Source organism: Cucurbita pepo, chromosome LG04, assembly GCF_002806865.2.
Source record: "Cucurbita pepo subsp. pepo cultivar mu-cu-16 chromosome LG04, ASM280686v2, whole genome shotgun sequence".
Taxonomy (NCBI): domain Eukaryota; kingdom Viridiplantae; phylum Streptophyta; class Magnoliopsida; order Cucurbitales; family Cucurbitaceae; genus Cucurbita; species Cucurbita pepo.
Window position 1 is genome coordinate 1,763,701 of NC_036641.1, and position 14,381 is coordinate 1,778,081.

Genomic DNA, 14,381 nt, shown 5'->3' on the forward strand with positions numbered 1-14,381 from the left:
GGAAGCGTTGAACTAAAATCCAGCGAAGAACCTTGGTCAGAATCAAAAGTAAAAGAATTCTTGATCTCTAGACCAAGTACGTCGGGAGTTTCAAGATCAATGTATGACCCCTTAAAGGTAAAGGAGGCCAGTTATGATAAAAAAAGGGAATCAATCCACTATGAGGATGGCTCAAGATCTCCAACCCATACGGATATGGATACTCAATCCATCTACGAAAGTCAGCTAAATGTCATTACAACTGATTTCTATATAGACAAATAATTTTTGAAGGCAGATTTTATGTCAGTTGCCAACTCTTTAAAGAGAAAAGCTTTCTTCCAAACTTACAAAGAAGCGGTATTCTCATATGGAAACCGTAGAAGAAAACATACCATTCTTCAAATGGTTTGAAGAAAATATTTTGCAAATATGCACCTTGACTCAAAGAAGCTGGAAGACTACCAGAAGAGGCGAAGTATATTCAAAACATCCTCTGTTGGAAGAAGTCGAATTTGACAATTACTACCGAGAAAAGGTCAAAGCTAGTCCTTTCAAAATTATCCCAGAAGGACTAGAAAAGGGTAATCTGACCCTAAAGGATATCAAGAATATCCAGCATCAAAATAATTATTCAAACAAAATTTTATCCACGATCTCCACCCAACTTGAGAGTATCGAGGGAAAAATCTCGAAGAATTCTGGTACTCTGCAAGAACAAGTAGGCAGCTCTGTACCGAAAGTCGATGAGTCAATTCCAATATTCAGACCGGCAAACCTCGACGTATTTACAAAGAGGATTCCAAAAGAAGAAGCCGCAATGGCCAAAATAGAAGAAAAGTTGGATAGAATCCTAAATCCTAGGATAACACATCAGGATTCATCTGTCAATGTCGTTAACAATGACGATGAAATCCAAGAATTCAAAGACGATATTTTAGATGAGGTAGAAGAAGTTCCTTCGTTGGAGCCATCACCACTTCTCAATATAAAAAATGGTACGCTCTCGTTACGTTAAAAATTTATGATTTCAAAATCACACTAAAGGCTCTTATAGATACTGGAGCCGATCAAAATTGCATTCAAGAAGGCCTAATACCTATCAAGTATTTTGAAAAAACTACCGAAGGCCTTAGAGTTGCAAACAACAACAGACTCAAAATTAATTACAAGTTATCAAAAGTCCATGTTTGTAATGACGAAATTTGCTTCGTAAATTCCTTCCTTTTAGTAAAGGACTTAGGACAAGAACTAATTGCTGGGAGAAGGAGATTGGCTAGGGAGAGTTTTTCTTCGAGAGTAAGAACTCTCTTGAGAGGTAATCCGCCAAAGGGTTTTCGACCCCTTTTATAGGCAAAATTTGGAAGTCGAAGTAAGATAAAATGGCTTGCCATCTAGCAAAAATCTGTTTAGATACAAGATTCTTGACATCTTTTTCTAAAACAAATTTAGATGCCCTAAAATCTGTTTTGATGAGCTTTTGTTAATTAAATCCCTTTCAAATTTTTGTACACAAATTACCATTGAAAGTATTTCTTTCTTTACCGTTGAGTAATTTTTTTGAGTAGAATTCCATATTCCCGAATGGAACCGGACAATGGATTCTTTTTTGTCAATGTACTATTTCAGGATTCCTCCATATCCGATATCGGATGCGTTGGTCTCCACTATTAAACCTGCCTTTGGGTTTATCAGAGATAAACACGGAATTGATTTGATAAGGGATTTGATTTTTTGGACTGTTTTGGTGTGTTCTTCAGTCTAGGGCTTGGGATTCTTTTTCAGCCTTTCAAAAAGTGGCTTGCAAATGGGTCTGATCTTTTGAATGAAATCAAACACATAATTGAGACATTCCAAAAATCTTTGTAGTTGGGTTTTATCCGTGATCTGATCTGGAAAGTTTGAGGCAAACTCAATGGATCTTTGAATGGGTTTAATTAGCCCCAAATGAATTTCAAACTCAAGAAAACCGATTTTTGTCTGAAAAAGTTTTATTTTTAGTTTAGATACAACTAAACCATTTCTTTTGACTATTGCCAAAAATGTTTGAAGATGCTTAAAACGTTGATCGATGTTTTGAGAGAAAATCAGAACATCGTCAATATAGACAATTGAAAAAGATTGAAGATATCATTCATAATTTTTTGAAATTTGGATGGAGCGTTTTTTAGCCCAAATGGCATAACGTTCAACTCGTATTGTCCGAAAGGGATGTTGAAGGCCGTTTTATACTTGTCTTTTTCTGAAATCTGGATTTGCCAAAATCCCGATTTCATATCAAATTTTGAAAATACTTTTGCATTTGAAATTCTTTGCATTAAATCTGATTTATTTGGAATTGGATATCTAATCCATTCCAAAACCCTATTTAAGAGTTTGTAGTTTATTACCCGTCGTGGAACTCCATGCTCCTTCTCTGCCTGGTTATTGGCGTAAAAAGCCGTACATGACCAGGGGTTCTTTGATGGCCTAATAAGGCCCTTTTGCAAAAGATCATTAATTTCTGCTCTGCAGAATGTTAGTAATTCCTTATTCGTTTGAATAGGTCGAGCCTTCGTAGGAATATTTTTCTCCTTGAAAGTTTTGACATAAGGAAGATTAACTATGTGTTGCTTCCTATTCCAAAAGGCATTAAGGATAGTTGAACAAATTTCCCTTTCTATTTGATCGTGTAATGTTTTGATTTTAGACTGGACGGTCTTACTTTGAAGTTGTATTCTTTTGAATGAAATTTCTTCCTTAAGAAAAGAAATTTGTTTTTCTTTATAATTTAATACATTTATTGATTGAATAATTGTATTCTTTTTTAATGTTATTTATTTCATTAATGTTAATGAGAAAGAAAATTAAATTTTTATCTTCTTTCCTCAAGGCTTTTGACTCTAACCCCTCTTCAGTTATTTTAAAAGGATATAATTGAGTAATGAAAGGAGTACCTAGGATTAGTTCTTGTCCTAAGTCATTTACTAAAACGAAGGAATTTACGAAGCAAATTCTGTCATTACAAACGTGGACTTTTGATCATTTGTAAGTAATTTTGAGTCTGTTGTTGTTTGCACCTATGAGGCCTTCAGTAGTTTTTTCAAAATACTTAGCAGGTATTAGGCCTTCTTGAATGCAATTTTGATCGGCTCCAATATCTATGAGAGCCTTTAGTGTGATTTTGAAATCATAAATTTTTAAGGTAACGAGAGCGTTCCATTTTTTATATTGAGAAGTGGTGACGGCTCCAACGAAGGGAACTTTGAAAATAATCTTCGTCCAAGTTTAGTTGCGTTGTTTCCTTTGGTACGAGCAGCATTTTCTGAAGATTGAGAATTTCTTGGCGAAGCATATAGGATTCTGACCTAGTTTCAGATCTTCTTGTTTGAGATTATTAATCTCTCTTTGTAGGTCTTGAGTAGTGAGTTCTCTCGGGTTTTCAAACCTTTGGAGAACTGATTGAAGTCTGTAGGGATTTCTTTCTTCCCTTTCAGATGGTTTAGAGATTGTCATGGCATCTCTAAGTCGTTGAGCAATTTTCTGTTGAATTTCTGGATCTTGAACTTTTTCTACCACCTCAAGTAGAATTTCAGTAGTAGACCTCAAGATTACAACTTCAGTAGTTCACTTGAATCAGTCACGTCACCTAAAAACGAACTCCGTCGTTTCTTTTGCCTATTTTACCCTTTTTCAAACTAGTTTCACCCAAAAAAAAAAAAATTTAGTTCTTTAATATTGACCGTATAGATGTCATATACAAGAAAATTAGAGAAATTTGAGTATCTGGGTGTGAGAATCGAGGTTTCAAACACAACCGAGCAAGTAAGTAGCTAATTTGGTTTTTCCTTAAGAAATACTTTAGAAATCACTTGGTACTACCCTAAAACCTTAATATAACTCGGGAACAATAAAAAAAAGATTTGACCAAGAAACGTGAGTTAAAGACCTAAATTGAACGTTTTTGTAATAACTCGTATAGCTGGCGTTAAATGAGGAAAAGCTAGCTGTACCCACATTTTGGGTAAACAGAAAGAAAGAAAAATAAAATGAAAAGGCAGAAAATAGGTCTACCACCTACCAAAACTTCTCTTAACTCTTGGCAAGAGACCAATACATCAGAGGGAAGGGGTTGAACCAAGATGTTTGAAATCAGAGGGAAAATGGAACGTTGGCAAGTGTCGAACAAGCTGAAGAAGTGAAGGAAAATCGAGGGGAGTAAGGAGCTGATTGTTGGATTTTAACCGACCATTGGACCAAATCGACCCACTATACCAAACTGCTCTGCCAAAACAGCACCGATCCGTCGACTGACCCTATCCGCCTAGTGACCCAAAAGTCAACACCGACCCAACCCGACCCATCTAGCTTACCCCGACCCACTACCCAAACGAGACCCGAAGATAAACATGACCCAAAGTTTAAAGACCCAATTCTTGCAAATTTGCATCGTTTGACTTGAATTCTACCCAACTTCTATAGTTTTGATATATTTTCTTAATATAGAACCTAATTGAAGATCTTTAAAGAAATTAAAAATTTGTTGAAGACCCAGAACAAGCTCGGTAAGCCTACAACAAATAAGTAACCGCATTGAACAAGTTTCTAAGAAATGCTTGTAGGAGTCGGTTTGGAGTATGGGCAAACGATCTAGTATTATACTTAGGAGTTTGGTTAACATTACTTTCATGTGTGTTTTACTTCGATATCGTGAATTATTATACCTTGATTATAGTTAGGGTTATTTAGCTTCTGCATGCATCATGTGAAATTCTCTGATAGGCGTTTGAGTTGATGTGTTTCCTAGGATGTCGAGGTAGATTGTTAGTTCTTGATTTGCATGATGAGTATGATGTAAGCCTTGATATTTTGTTCTACTCTAATTTGGAGTTTGGATAGCCCATTATTGTTCATTTGTGAATTGGACTCTTTGCTATGTGCTAGGTAGATTATGAGTTATCTTCTTTTAATTGTCACCTATACTGGATATGGGTTATAGTGAGTATACTACTATAGTACTATGTCAGAGGTGCCTAGTGGAGAGAGCCATAGCCTTTTACTGATCTAAACTCGATAGGGGTGTAAGACAAGTAGTTTATTGACCCAGCCCGGCGGAGCGTAGTGGCAGGTAGTTACTGATTCTCAGGAACAGGTAGTTGATGCCAGGCACCACTAGGCGGAATCCACTGATTTGAGCTCAGTAGATAGTTAGGCATGAAATAAAATCCATATCAATGAGAATCCATAGGGTCTTCTTTTGAGACCACAATAGACTTTGCTAGAAATAGATTTGAGCACATAGCCAAAGATTCCGTGAATAGGATTAGTTCGATAAGAGCCTACAAGTAGGTTGCTTACTAAGTATTTCTATACTCATCCCATGTTATTGCTATTTTTTTTCACGTGTTAAGTAGACCGATGTCGGTGGCGGAAACGTGTGGAGCCGTGCGGCTGCAGTGGAGACCCTTAGATCGAGTCCTCGCTGTCCATGTCGTTTTTAATGTCATTTTGATTTTTATTTTGGGAAAACTTATGCTATTTTGTAATTGATTTCTTTTGATGTGACTCCACGGATCCAGTTATGTTTTGAAACTATTTAGAATTTTAAATGCTTATCCGGTAATTTTAATTTTCTTGTGTTGCCTGTTTTATAAAATGGAAATGTTGTAAGGCTTTTACCCTAGAGCGCACATAGCGATTTGTGATTCGATGCATCAAAGAGCGGTAGTTACAGTTTGGTATCAGAGTTCTAGGTTGTTAGGTCCTGTAGACCCTCCTTTATCTAGAGTGTCAGTTGGGTCCACTGCAGCTCGGCTCGTAGCCACGTTCCTCCTCGACTCGGTAATCAAGAGAGTAAGTTACAAGCAGTAGTCCATAGTTGGAGTCGTATTATAGTTTAACATACCATGATGAGACATTAATTCATGAACCTGTTATGGTTAAAGGCTTGAGATAAACACCTAGTAACTTGTGTGTTGATGGTGTAGATATTATGGCAACCATAACTAGAAGTAATGGGCGAGGGAGAGGTAAGCGAGCCGCCAGTGCTCCAGAGGAATCTGATCCTACCCAAGACTCAGCTCCGAAACAGGCGCTGCCGGTTCCGTCGCCTGATCGCGTGCAAATGCCGCCAGTACAGACTCAGGGGCAGAACCTTGAGACCTAGTATTGATTTCCAACGAGGCCATTCAGGCGCTCATACGGGCCGCTAGGGCCAACCAAGGGGGGAATAATACTGGCATGACTAGAGAGTAGAAATTTATCAGGGATTTTAGGAAGCATGACCCTCCGACCTTCGATTGTAAGGAAATTGATCCAATGGCGGCAGAAGCATGGGTAGAAGCGATTGAGATCATATTTGGGCATATGAATTGTCCTTAGGATCAGAAAGTGCATTGTGCCTCCTAGATGCTAAAAGACGAGGCACACTTTTTGTGGAAAACTGCTCAAAGGATGTTGAAGGGCGAAGATGAGGATGAGGAACTGATCTGTTGGCATTAGAGGTGTACATGATCCGGGTTGGGTTGGGTTGAGGGATTTTTTTGACCCAACCGAAAAGTTCGGGTTGGTTGGATTGGTATATTTTCGGGTTGGGTTGTCAATTCTTTTTTAAAAAGTTTTATTAATCCACCATTTATAATTATTCGGATACAATTTTAGATAAAATATATTAAAAGTTCACACACAAACACAAATCAATCTATAATTATTCACAGAAAAAAAATCAGTCTAACATATTAATAATATTAATATAGTTAACCATGGTCATAAAACTAAAGACAACTAGATATATTTTTTTAGAATTGGTTAAAGTAATAAAAATATGAGGATAGATTATGAAATTAAATAAAGAATAAAAATAATTAGTTTAAATGGTATATAACAAAATATATATATATATATATATATATATATATAGAATGCTCGTCCCATTCCCGCTTATCCAGGAGGTTCCTCTGACCCCCAAATCTCCTGAGCATCTTTTGGAGTTGGGCGTCCATCATGGTAGCAGCATTTAGGGTGCCTGCATATGTAGTGGGTACCCCGCCCCCACTGTTCCCTAGATTTCCTCCCAAATACCTGCAATAAATCTTCGTATCCGTTTTTGTTCTGTATCGACCTGCTCTGGTGCAAATCGGGACAATCGGGTACGTTCTAAGTCGTACTCCTCAACCGTCCTATTTCCCTGCCTCAGGTTTAGGAAGGCGGCCTCATTCTGATACTAATTCACTAGTGGGTAGTACTTGTGGAAAAACACCCTCTTCATTTCATGCCAACTAGGGGTGTACATTCAACCCGACAACCCAACAACCCAGACCAACCCAACCCGAACTATAAGGGTTGGGTTGGGTTGGATTAGCATTTTGGATAGGGTTGGGTTCATTTTTCTAAACTCGAATAGAATCGGTTCGGTTTCGGGTTCGCGGGACGAAACCCTCGGGTTGACCCGAGCGACCCGAGAAAAATAAAAATGTATAAAGTATATTAAGAATCACTCAGTATTAAAGCGTTTGCCAGAATGGTACTTCGGCCGCTCTAGTGAAACTCGCGCTCGAGTTTGACCCCAGATAATTATTCTTTTTTTTTTTATTATTATTTTTAATTTCTTTCTTTAGTTTCTTTTATAAATACAGGTTGCTTTTTATTATTTTGTTTAATTTCTTTTATATTGTTTTATTATTTTAATTTCTTTTTATATTATTTTTAAATAACACATTTTATACTATTTTAAAATATATTATTTATTATATAATACGAACAATTAAATTATTTTTAAATAATTATTCACACATTTTATAATAGTTTTAAATATATTGTTTATTATATAATAGTAAACTATTTTTAAATAATTATTCCAACATTTTATAATATTTTTAGGATAGATTTATTAATTATGATTTATACCTACATTTAAATTATTTTGAAACCATATGTAAATAATTTTAAAGCATATTTTAAATTTTAATGTATTATATATTTGTTGCAATATTATTATATCCTAAATTATAATTATATTCATTTTTTTAATAGTTATATTTTAATTAAAATATTATATATATATATATATATATATATACACACACGTGAACAGAGGAAGATCACATAAGCCACCTCCAACAGAAAGGCAGCAGGGTGTTAGAAGTGAGGCCCTCAGACTTGAGAGGCCTACTTGCCCCACTTGTGGCACCAGACATACAGGAGAGTGCAGGGCAAGTTCGAACGCATGTTTCCATTGTGGTAAGAGCGGTCATAAGAAGGTTGATTGCCCTCACCGAAGGCGTCAAGAGGAGAACAGGGCGTCAGGGTCAAGGCAAGGAGGCCGAGGAGGCATGGCGCAGAATCGTGGTACTGCTAAGGCAACTATTGGAAAGTGGGCGGATGACATGGACACCGTAGTCACAGGTACCTTACAAGTACTTGGCTTTCATGCTTTTGTATTATTTGACTCTGGATCCACACACTCGTTCATATCTACTACCTTTGTTAGATATGCATGATTAGGACTAGAGCCTTTAGGATACAGACTATCGGTGTCTACGCCGTCAGGAGAGATTTTGGTAGCTAATGAGAGGGTGCAATCAAGTCAAATAGTAATAGCACGACGACCTCTAAAGGTGGTGTTAATCGTTCTTAACATGAGTGATTTCGACGTGATCCTCAGCATGGATTGGCTAGCCGAGAACCATGCAATTATCGATTGCAGGGCTAGAGAGGTGATCTTTAGGCCACTTGATGAACAGAGCTTTAAATCTAGGGGGGTGGATTCTCGAAGCACCCCAAGGATTATCTCTACTCTAAAGGCAAGAAAAATAATTGGCCAAGGAGCTTGGGCCCTATAGGCTAGCGTAATGGACACGAGGATAGGTACTAGTAGTATGATGAATGTACCTGTAGTACAAGAGTTTAAGGATGTGTTTGCATTTAAAATGCCTGGGTTACCACCAGTTAGGGACATGGACTTTGCAATCAAACTGGAACCTGGTACAACTCCAATCTCCAAGGCACCATATAGGATGGCTCCTGCTCAGTTGAAGGAACTAAAAGAGTAGTTGCAGGATCTCTTAGATCGGGGTTTTATCAGACCAAGTGTATTGCCATGGGGAGCCCTAGTGCTTTTTGTCAAGAAGAAAGATGGGACCTTGAGATTGTGCATTGACTATAGGGAATTGAATAAAGTAACAATAAAAAACAAATACCCGCTCCTCGCATTGATGATCTATTCGATCAATTGCAAGGTGTTTTAGTATTTTCAAAAATTGAACTGCGATCGGGATACCATCATTTAAGGATAAAGGAGATCGATATCCCCAAGATAGCTTTCAAGAGCTGATATGGTTATTATGAGTTTACTGTGATGTCGTTTGGATTGACGAATGCCCCAACAACATTGGATATGATGAATAGGGTGTTTAAGGATTTCTTGGATACTTTGTTCATAGTATTCATTGACGTCATATTAATATACTTCAAGACCAAGGAGGAGCACGGAGCGCACTTGCATCAAGTGCTGTCAAGGCTAAGGGCACATCGACTTTATGCCAAGTTTTCTAAATGTGAATTCTGGTTGCAGCAAGTGACCTTCTTGGTAATTATAAGTAGATCCAACCAAAATCAAGGCAATTATAGATTGGCCTCGACCTACCTCGGCAACCGAAGTGAGGAGCTTCTTAGGCTTAGCTGGATACTATAGAAGATTTATCCCGGATTTCTCCAAAATAGCCGCCAGCCTCACACAACTAACAAGGAAAGGGAAGGTGTTCTTCTGGGATAGTGCATGTGAGTAAAGTTTCGGTGAACTCAAGCACCGACTGGTTACAGCGCCGGTACTTGGAGTACCAGATACTTAGGCAACTTTGTGGTCTATAGTGACGCATCCGGGAAGGGCCTAGGTTGTGTCCTGATGCAGAATGGCAAGGTCATAGCCTACGCTTCGAGACAGTTAAAGGACTATGAGAGAAACTACTCGATGCATGACCTAGAGTTAGCTGCCATAGTATTTGCTCTGAAGATATGGCGACACTATCTGTATGGTGAGCGTATAAAGATTTTCACCGATCACAAGAGCTTGAAATACTTATTCACTCAAAAGGAACTTAACATTGAAATAATGTATCACCCAGGTAAGGCTAATGTCGTAGCTAACGCTCTAAGCAGGAAAACGGCTCACTCTTCGACATTAGTCACAAGAGAGTGTAGGGTGCAGTGGGAAGATTGAGTCAGCTTAAAGTCCAGCCGAATTTAAGACAGCGAATCATAAATGCTCAGAGCAACGACCCTCAGTTATACTCAATTTGTCAACAGGATGAGGCAGTGAGGGAAGTCGGATTCACCCTATCTTCTGATGGAGAGCTATTGTGGCAAGGACGGTTATGTGTTCCCGCAGATAGATAGATCAAGGAGGACCTCTTCACTGAAGCCCATGAATCTTTATATTCAGTACACCCTGGTAGTACCAAGATGTATCACGACTTGAAGAGGTGCTATTGGTGGCCAGGGATGAAGCAAGATGTTTCCCTCAGAGTTAATAAGTATCTAACGTGCCAACAGGTGAAGGCCCCTAGACAAAAACCCTCAGGCCTATTACAACCCCTAGACATCCCACAGTGGAAGTAGGAGGATATAGCCATGGACTTTATATCAGGGTTTCCCAAGACCTCGAAGGGATACACAGTTATCTGGGTGATTATAGATAGGATGACGAAACCCCCCTACTTCATTCCGGGTAAGGCTACCTATACGGTGGATAAGTGGGCAAAGTTGTATTTGGAACAAATTGTCAGACTGCATGGGATTCTAGTCTCCATTGTGTTAGACACGGATGCACGTTTTACCTCTCACTTTTGGAAAAGTTTGCAAAAAGCAATGGGGACCCAACTCAAATTCAGTACAACGTTCCACCCCCAAACAGACGACCAAACAGAGAGGCTGAATTAGGTCCTAGAAGACATGTTGTGAGCATGCGTGGTTGATTTCGCCTGTAGTTGGGATGAATACCTCCACCTTATGGAATTTGCATACAATAACAGTTACCAGGCGACCATACAGATGCCACCTTTTTAGGCCCTGTACGGGCGAAGATGTCGGTCTCCAATTTTTTTGGAGGAAGAAGCGACAATTGTTAGGGCCAGAGTTAGTGCAACTAATGAATGCAGCTGTGCAAAAAATCAAAGTACGAATTCAGACTGTTCAGAGCCAACAAAAAAGTTATGCAGACACATATCGTCGGGGCTTAGAGTTCGCCGTTGGAGATCACGTTTTCCTAAAAGTTGCGCCCATGACAGGGGTGATGAGGTTTGGGACGAAGGGCAAGTTGAGTCCAAGATTTATCAGTCCTTTCGACTTCCTGGAGAGAGTCGAGCGTGTAGCGTATAGACTAGCCTTGCCACCTGCTCTAGCCACCATACACAACTTGTTCCACATGTCTATGTTGCGTAAATACACCCCAAATCCTTCCTATGTGATAGAGTATGNTGAAGGCCCCTAGACAAAAACCCTCAGGCCTATTACAACCCCTAGACATCCCACAGTGGAAGTAGGAGGATATAGCCATGGACTTTATATCAGGGTTTCCCAAGACCTCGAAGGGATACACAGTTATCTGGGTGATTATAGATAGGATGACGAAACCCCCCTACTTCATTCCGGGTAAGGCTACCTATACGGTGGATAAGTGGGCAAAGTTGTATTTGGAACAAATTGTCAGACTGCATGGGATTCTAGTCTCCATTGTGTTAGACACGGATGCACGTTTTACCTCTCACTTTTGGAAAAGTTTGCAAAAAGCAATGGGGACCCAACTCAAATTCAGTACAACGTTCCACCCCCAAACAGACGACCAAACAGAGAGGCTGAATTAGGTCCTAGAAGACATGTTGTGAGCATGCGTGGTTGATTTCGCCTGTAGTTGGGATGAATACCTCCACCTTATGGAATTTGCATACAATAACAGTTACCAGGCGACCATACAGATGCCACCTTTTTAGGCCCTGTACGGGCGAAGATGTCGGTCTCCAATTTTTTTGGAGGAAGAAGCGACAATTGTTAGGGCCAGAGTTAGTGCAACTAATGAATGCAGCTGTGCAAAAAATCAAAGTACGAATTCAGACTGTTCAGAGCCAACAAAAAAGTTATGCAGACACATATCGTCGGGGCTTAGAGTTCGCCGTTGGAGATCACGTTTTCCTAAAAGTTGCGCCCATGACAGGGGTGATGAGGTTTGGGACGAAGGGCAAGTTGAGTCCAAGATTTATCAGTCCTTTCGACTTCCTGGAGAGAGTCGAGCGTGTAGCGTATAGACTAGCCTTGCCACCTGCTCTAGCCACCATACACAACTTGTTCCACATGTCTATGTTGCGTAAATACACCCCAAATCCTTCCTATGTGATAGAGTATGCAAACCTTCCTTTGCAAAGGGACTTACGTTACAAGGAGGAGCCCATCGGGATTTTACTTAGAAACAGAAGCTTAGAAACAAGGAGATTTTACTCGTCAAAGTGGTGTGGAAAAATCATCGCGTCGAAGAAGCAACCTGGGAGTTAGAGAGCAAGATGAGGGCCATGTACCCTATTTTGTTCTGGGATTAGGAACTTTCGGGGATGAAAGTTCTTAAGGGGAGATCACATTTTCCTAAAAGTTGCGCCCATGACAAGGGTGATGAGGTTGGGACGAAGGGCAAGTTGAGTCCAAGATTTATCGGTCCTTTCGACGTCCTGGAGAGAGTCGAGCGTGTAGCGTATAGACTAGCCTTGCCACCTGCTCTAGCCGCCATACACAACTTGTTCCACGTGTCTATGTTGCGTAAGTATACCCCAAATCCTTCCTATGTGATAGAGTATACAAACCTTCCTTTGCAAAGGGACTTACGTTACAAGGAGGAGCCCATCAGGATTTTACTTAGAAACAGAAGCTTAGAAACAAGGAGATTTTACTCGTCAAAGTGGTGTGAAAAAATCATCGAGTCGAAGAAGCAACTTGGGAGTTAGAGAACAAGATGAGGGCCATGTATCCTATTTGTTCTGGGATTAGGAACTTTCAGGGATAGTTTCAGGGATAGAAAGTTCTTAAGTGAGGAAAAGGGAGCTATACCCACATTTTGGGTAAAAAAAATTTAAAAAAAAAAGGGCAGAAAGTAGGTCTGCCACCTACCCCAAAACTTCTTAACCCTTGGCAAGAGACTAATAAATCATATGGAAGGGGGGCTGAACCAAGATGTTTGAAATCAAAGGAAAAAAAGGAACGTTGACAAATGTCGAACAAGCTGAAGAAGTGAAGGAAAATCGAGGGGAGGAAGGAGCTGATCGCTAGATTTTAACCGACCGTTGGACCAAATCAACCCACTGTACCAAACTGCCCTACCAAAACAGCACCGACCCGTCGACTGACCCTACCCGCTTAGTGACCCGAAAGTAAATACCGACACGACCCAACCCATCTAGCTGACTCTGACCCACTACCCAAACGAGACCCGAAGGTAACCATGACCCAAGGTTCAAAAATCCAATTTTCGCAAATTTGCATAGTTTCACTCGAATTGTACCCAACTTTTATAGTTTTGATATATTTTCTTAATGTAGGACCTAATTGAAGATCTTTGAAGGAATTGATAATTTGTTGAAGACCCAGAACAAGCTCGGGAAGCCTACAACAAGTAAGTAACCGTATGGAGCAAGTTTCTAAGAAATGCTTGTAGGAGTCGGTTTAGAGTATGGGCAAACGATCAAGTATTATACTTAGGAGTTTGGTTAACATTAGTTTCATGTGTATTGTACTTCGATATCGTGAATGATTATACCTTGATTATAGTTAGGGTTATATAACGACCCTAAATTTCTACATACTCAGAGTCGCTAGTAACGTCTCATGCTCATCTCTAATGCAGAATATAACTCTAAAAATACTCATCTTTATTAGCGGAAAATTTTCAAACTTCAGAATACGTTAAAACACTAGAAACACTGTCGGACTTACGTGTTTCAAACATCGTGCTAGAGTTCAAAATAGGATAAAATAATTACAAATTAAATAATTTAAATATATGAAATGCAAACACCCTATCCTAACCAAGACTACGAATTTTAAATATGAAACTATCCTATGCACGCGCCATAATCTCTGATCACGATGCCGCCGTCAACCGTACATGGGCGCCTTGCCTTTACCTAAAAACCAATATGGCACACGACCCGAAGAAATATTCAGTAAGTGACCCCACTATAGTGGCCATACTAAGGCAAACACATGCAATCATGAATTAGGGACCTATCTCTAATCATCTTAAGGGTGGCCTCCAGTCTCAGACAAATTGGATGTGTAGAACTTCCATACACACGACTCACACGTGCAAGTGTGAATCTCAAGGGTGCTCGCACACCCCCTGGACCCTCTGGTCAAGCTAATCTGTAGCGACGTACGGAGGTCAGCGG

General features: G+C 39.5%; 1 protein-coding gene across 1 annotated transcript; it reads left to right on the plus strand.

The window, feature by feature from the left end:
- Positions 1–12,024: 12,024 nt before the first annotated feature.
- LOC111792706 lies at positions 12,025–12,498 on the plus strand. The gene has a single exon (XM_023674265.1). The coding sequence runs from the start codon at positions 12,025–12,027 to the stop codon at positions 12,496–12,498; it is 474 nt and encodes a 157-aa protein (XP_023530033.1).
- Positions 12,499–14,381: the final 1,883 nt, after the last annotated feature.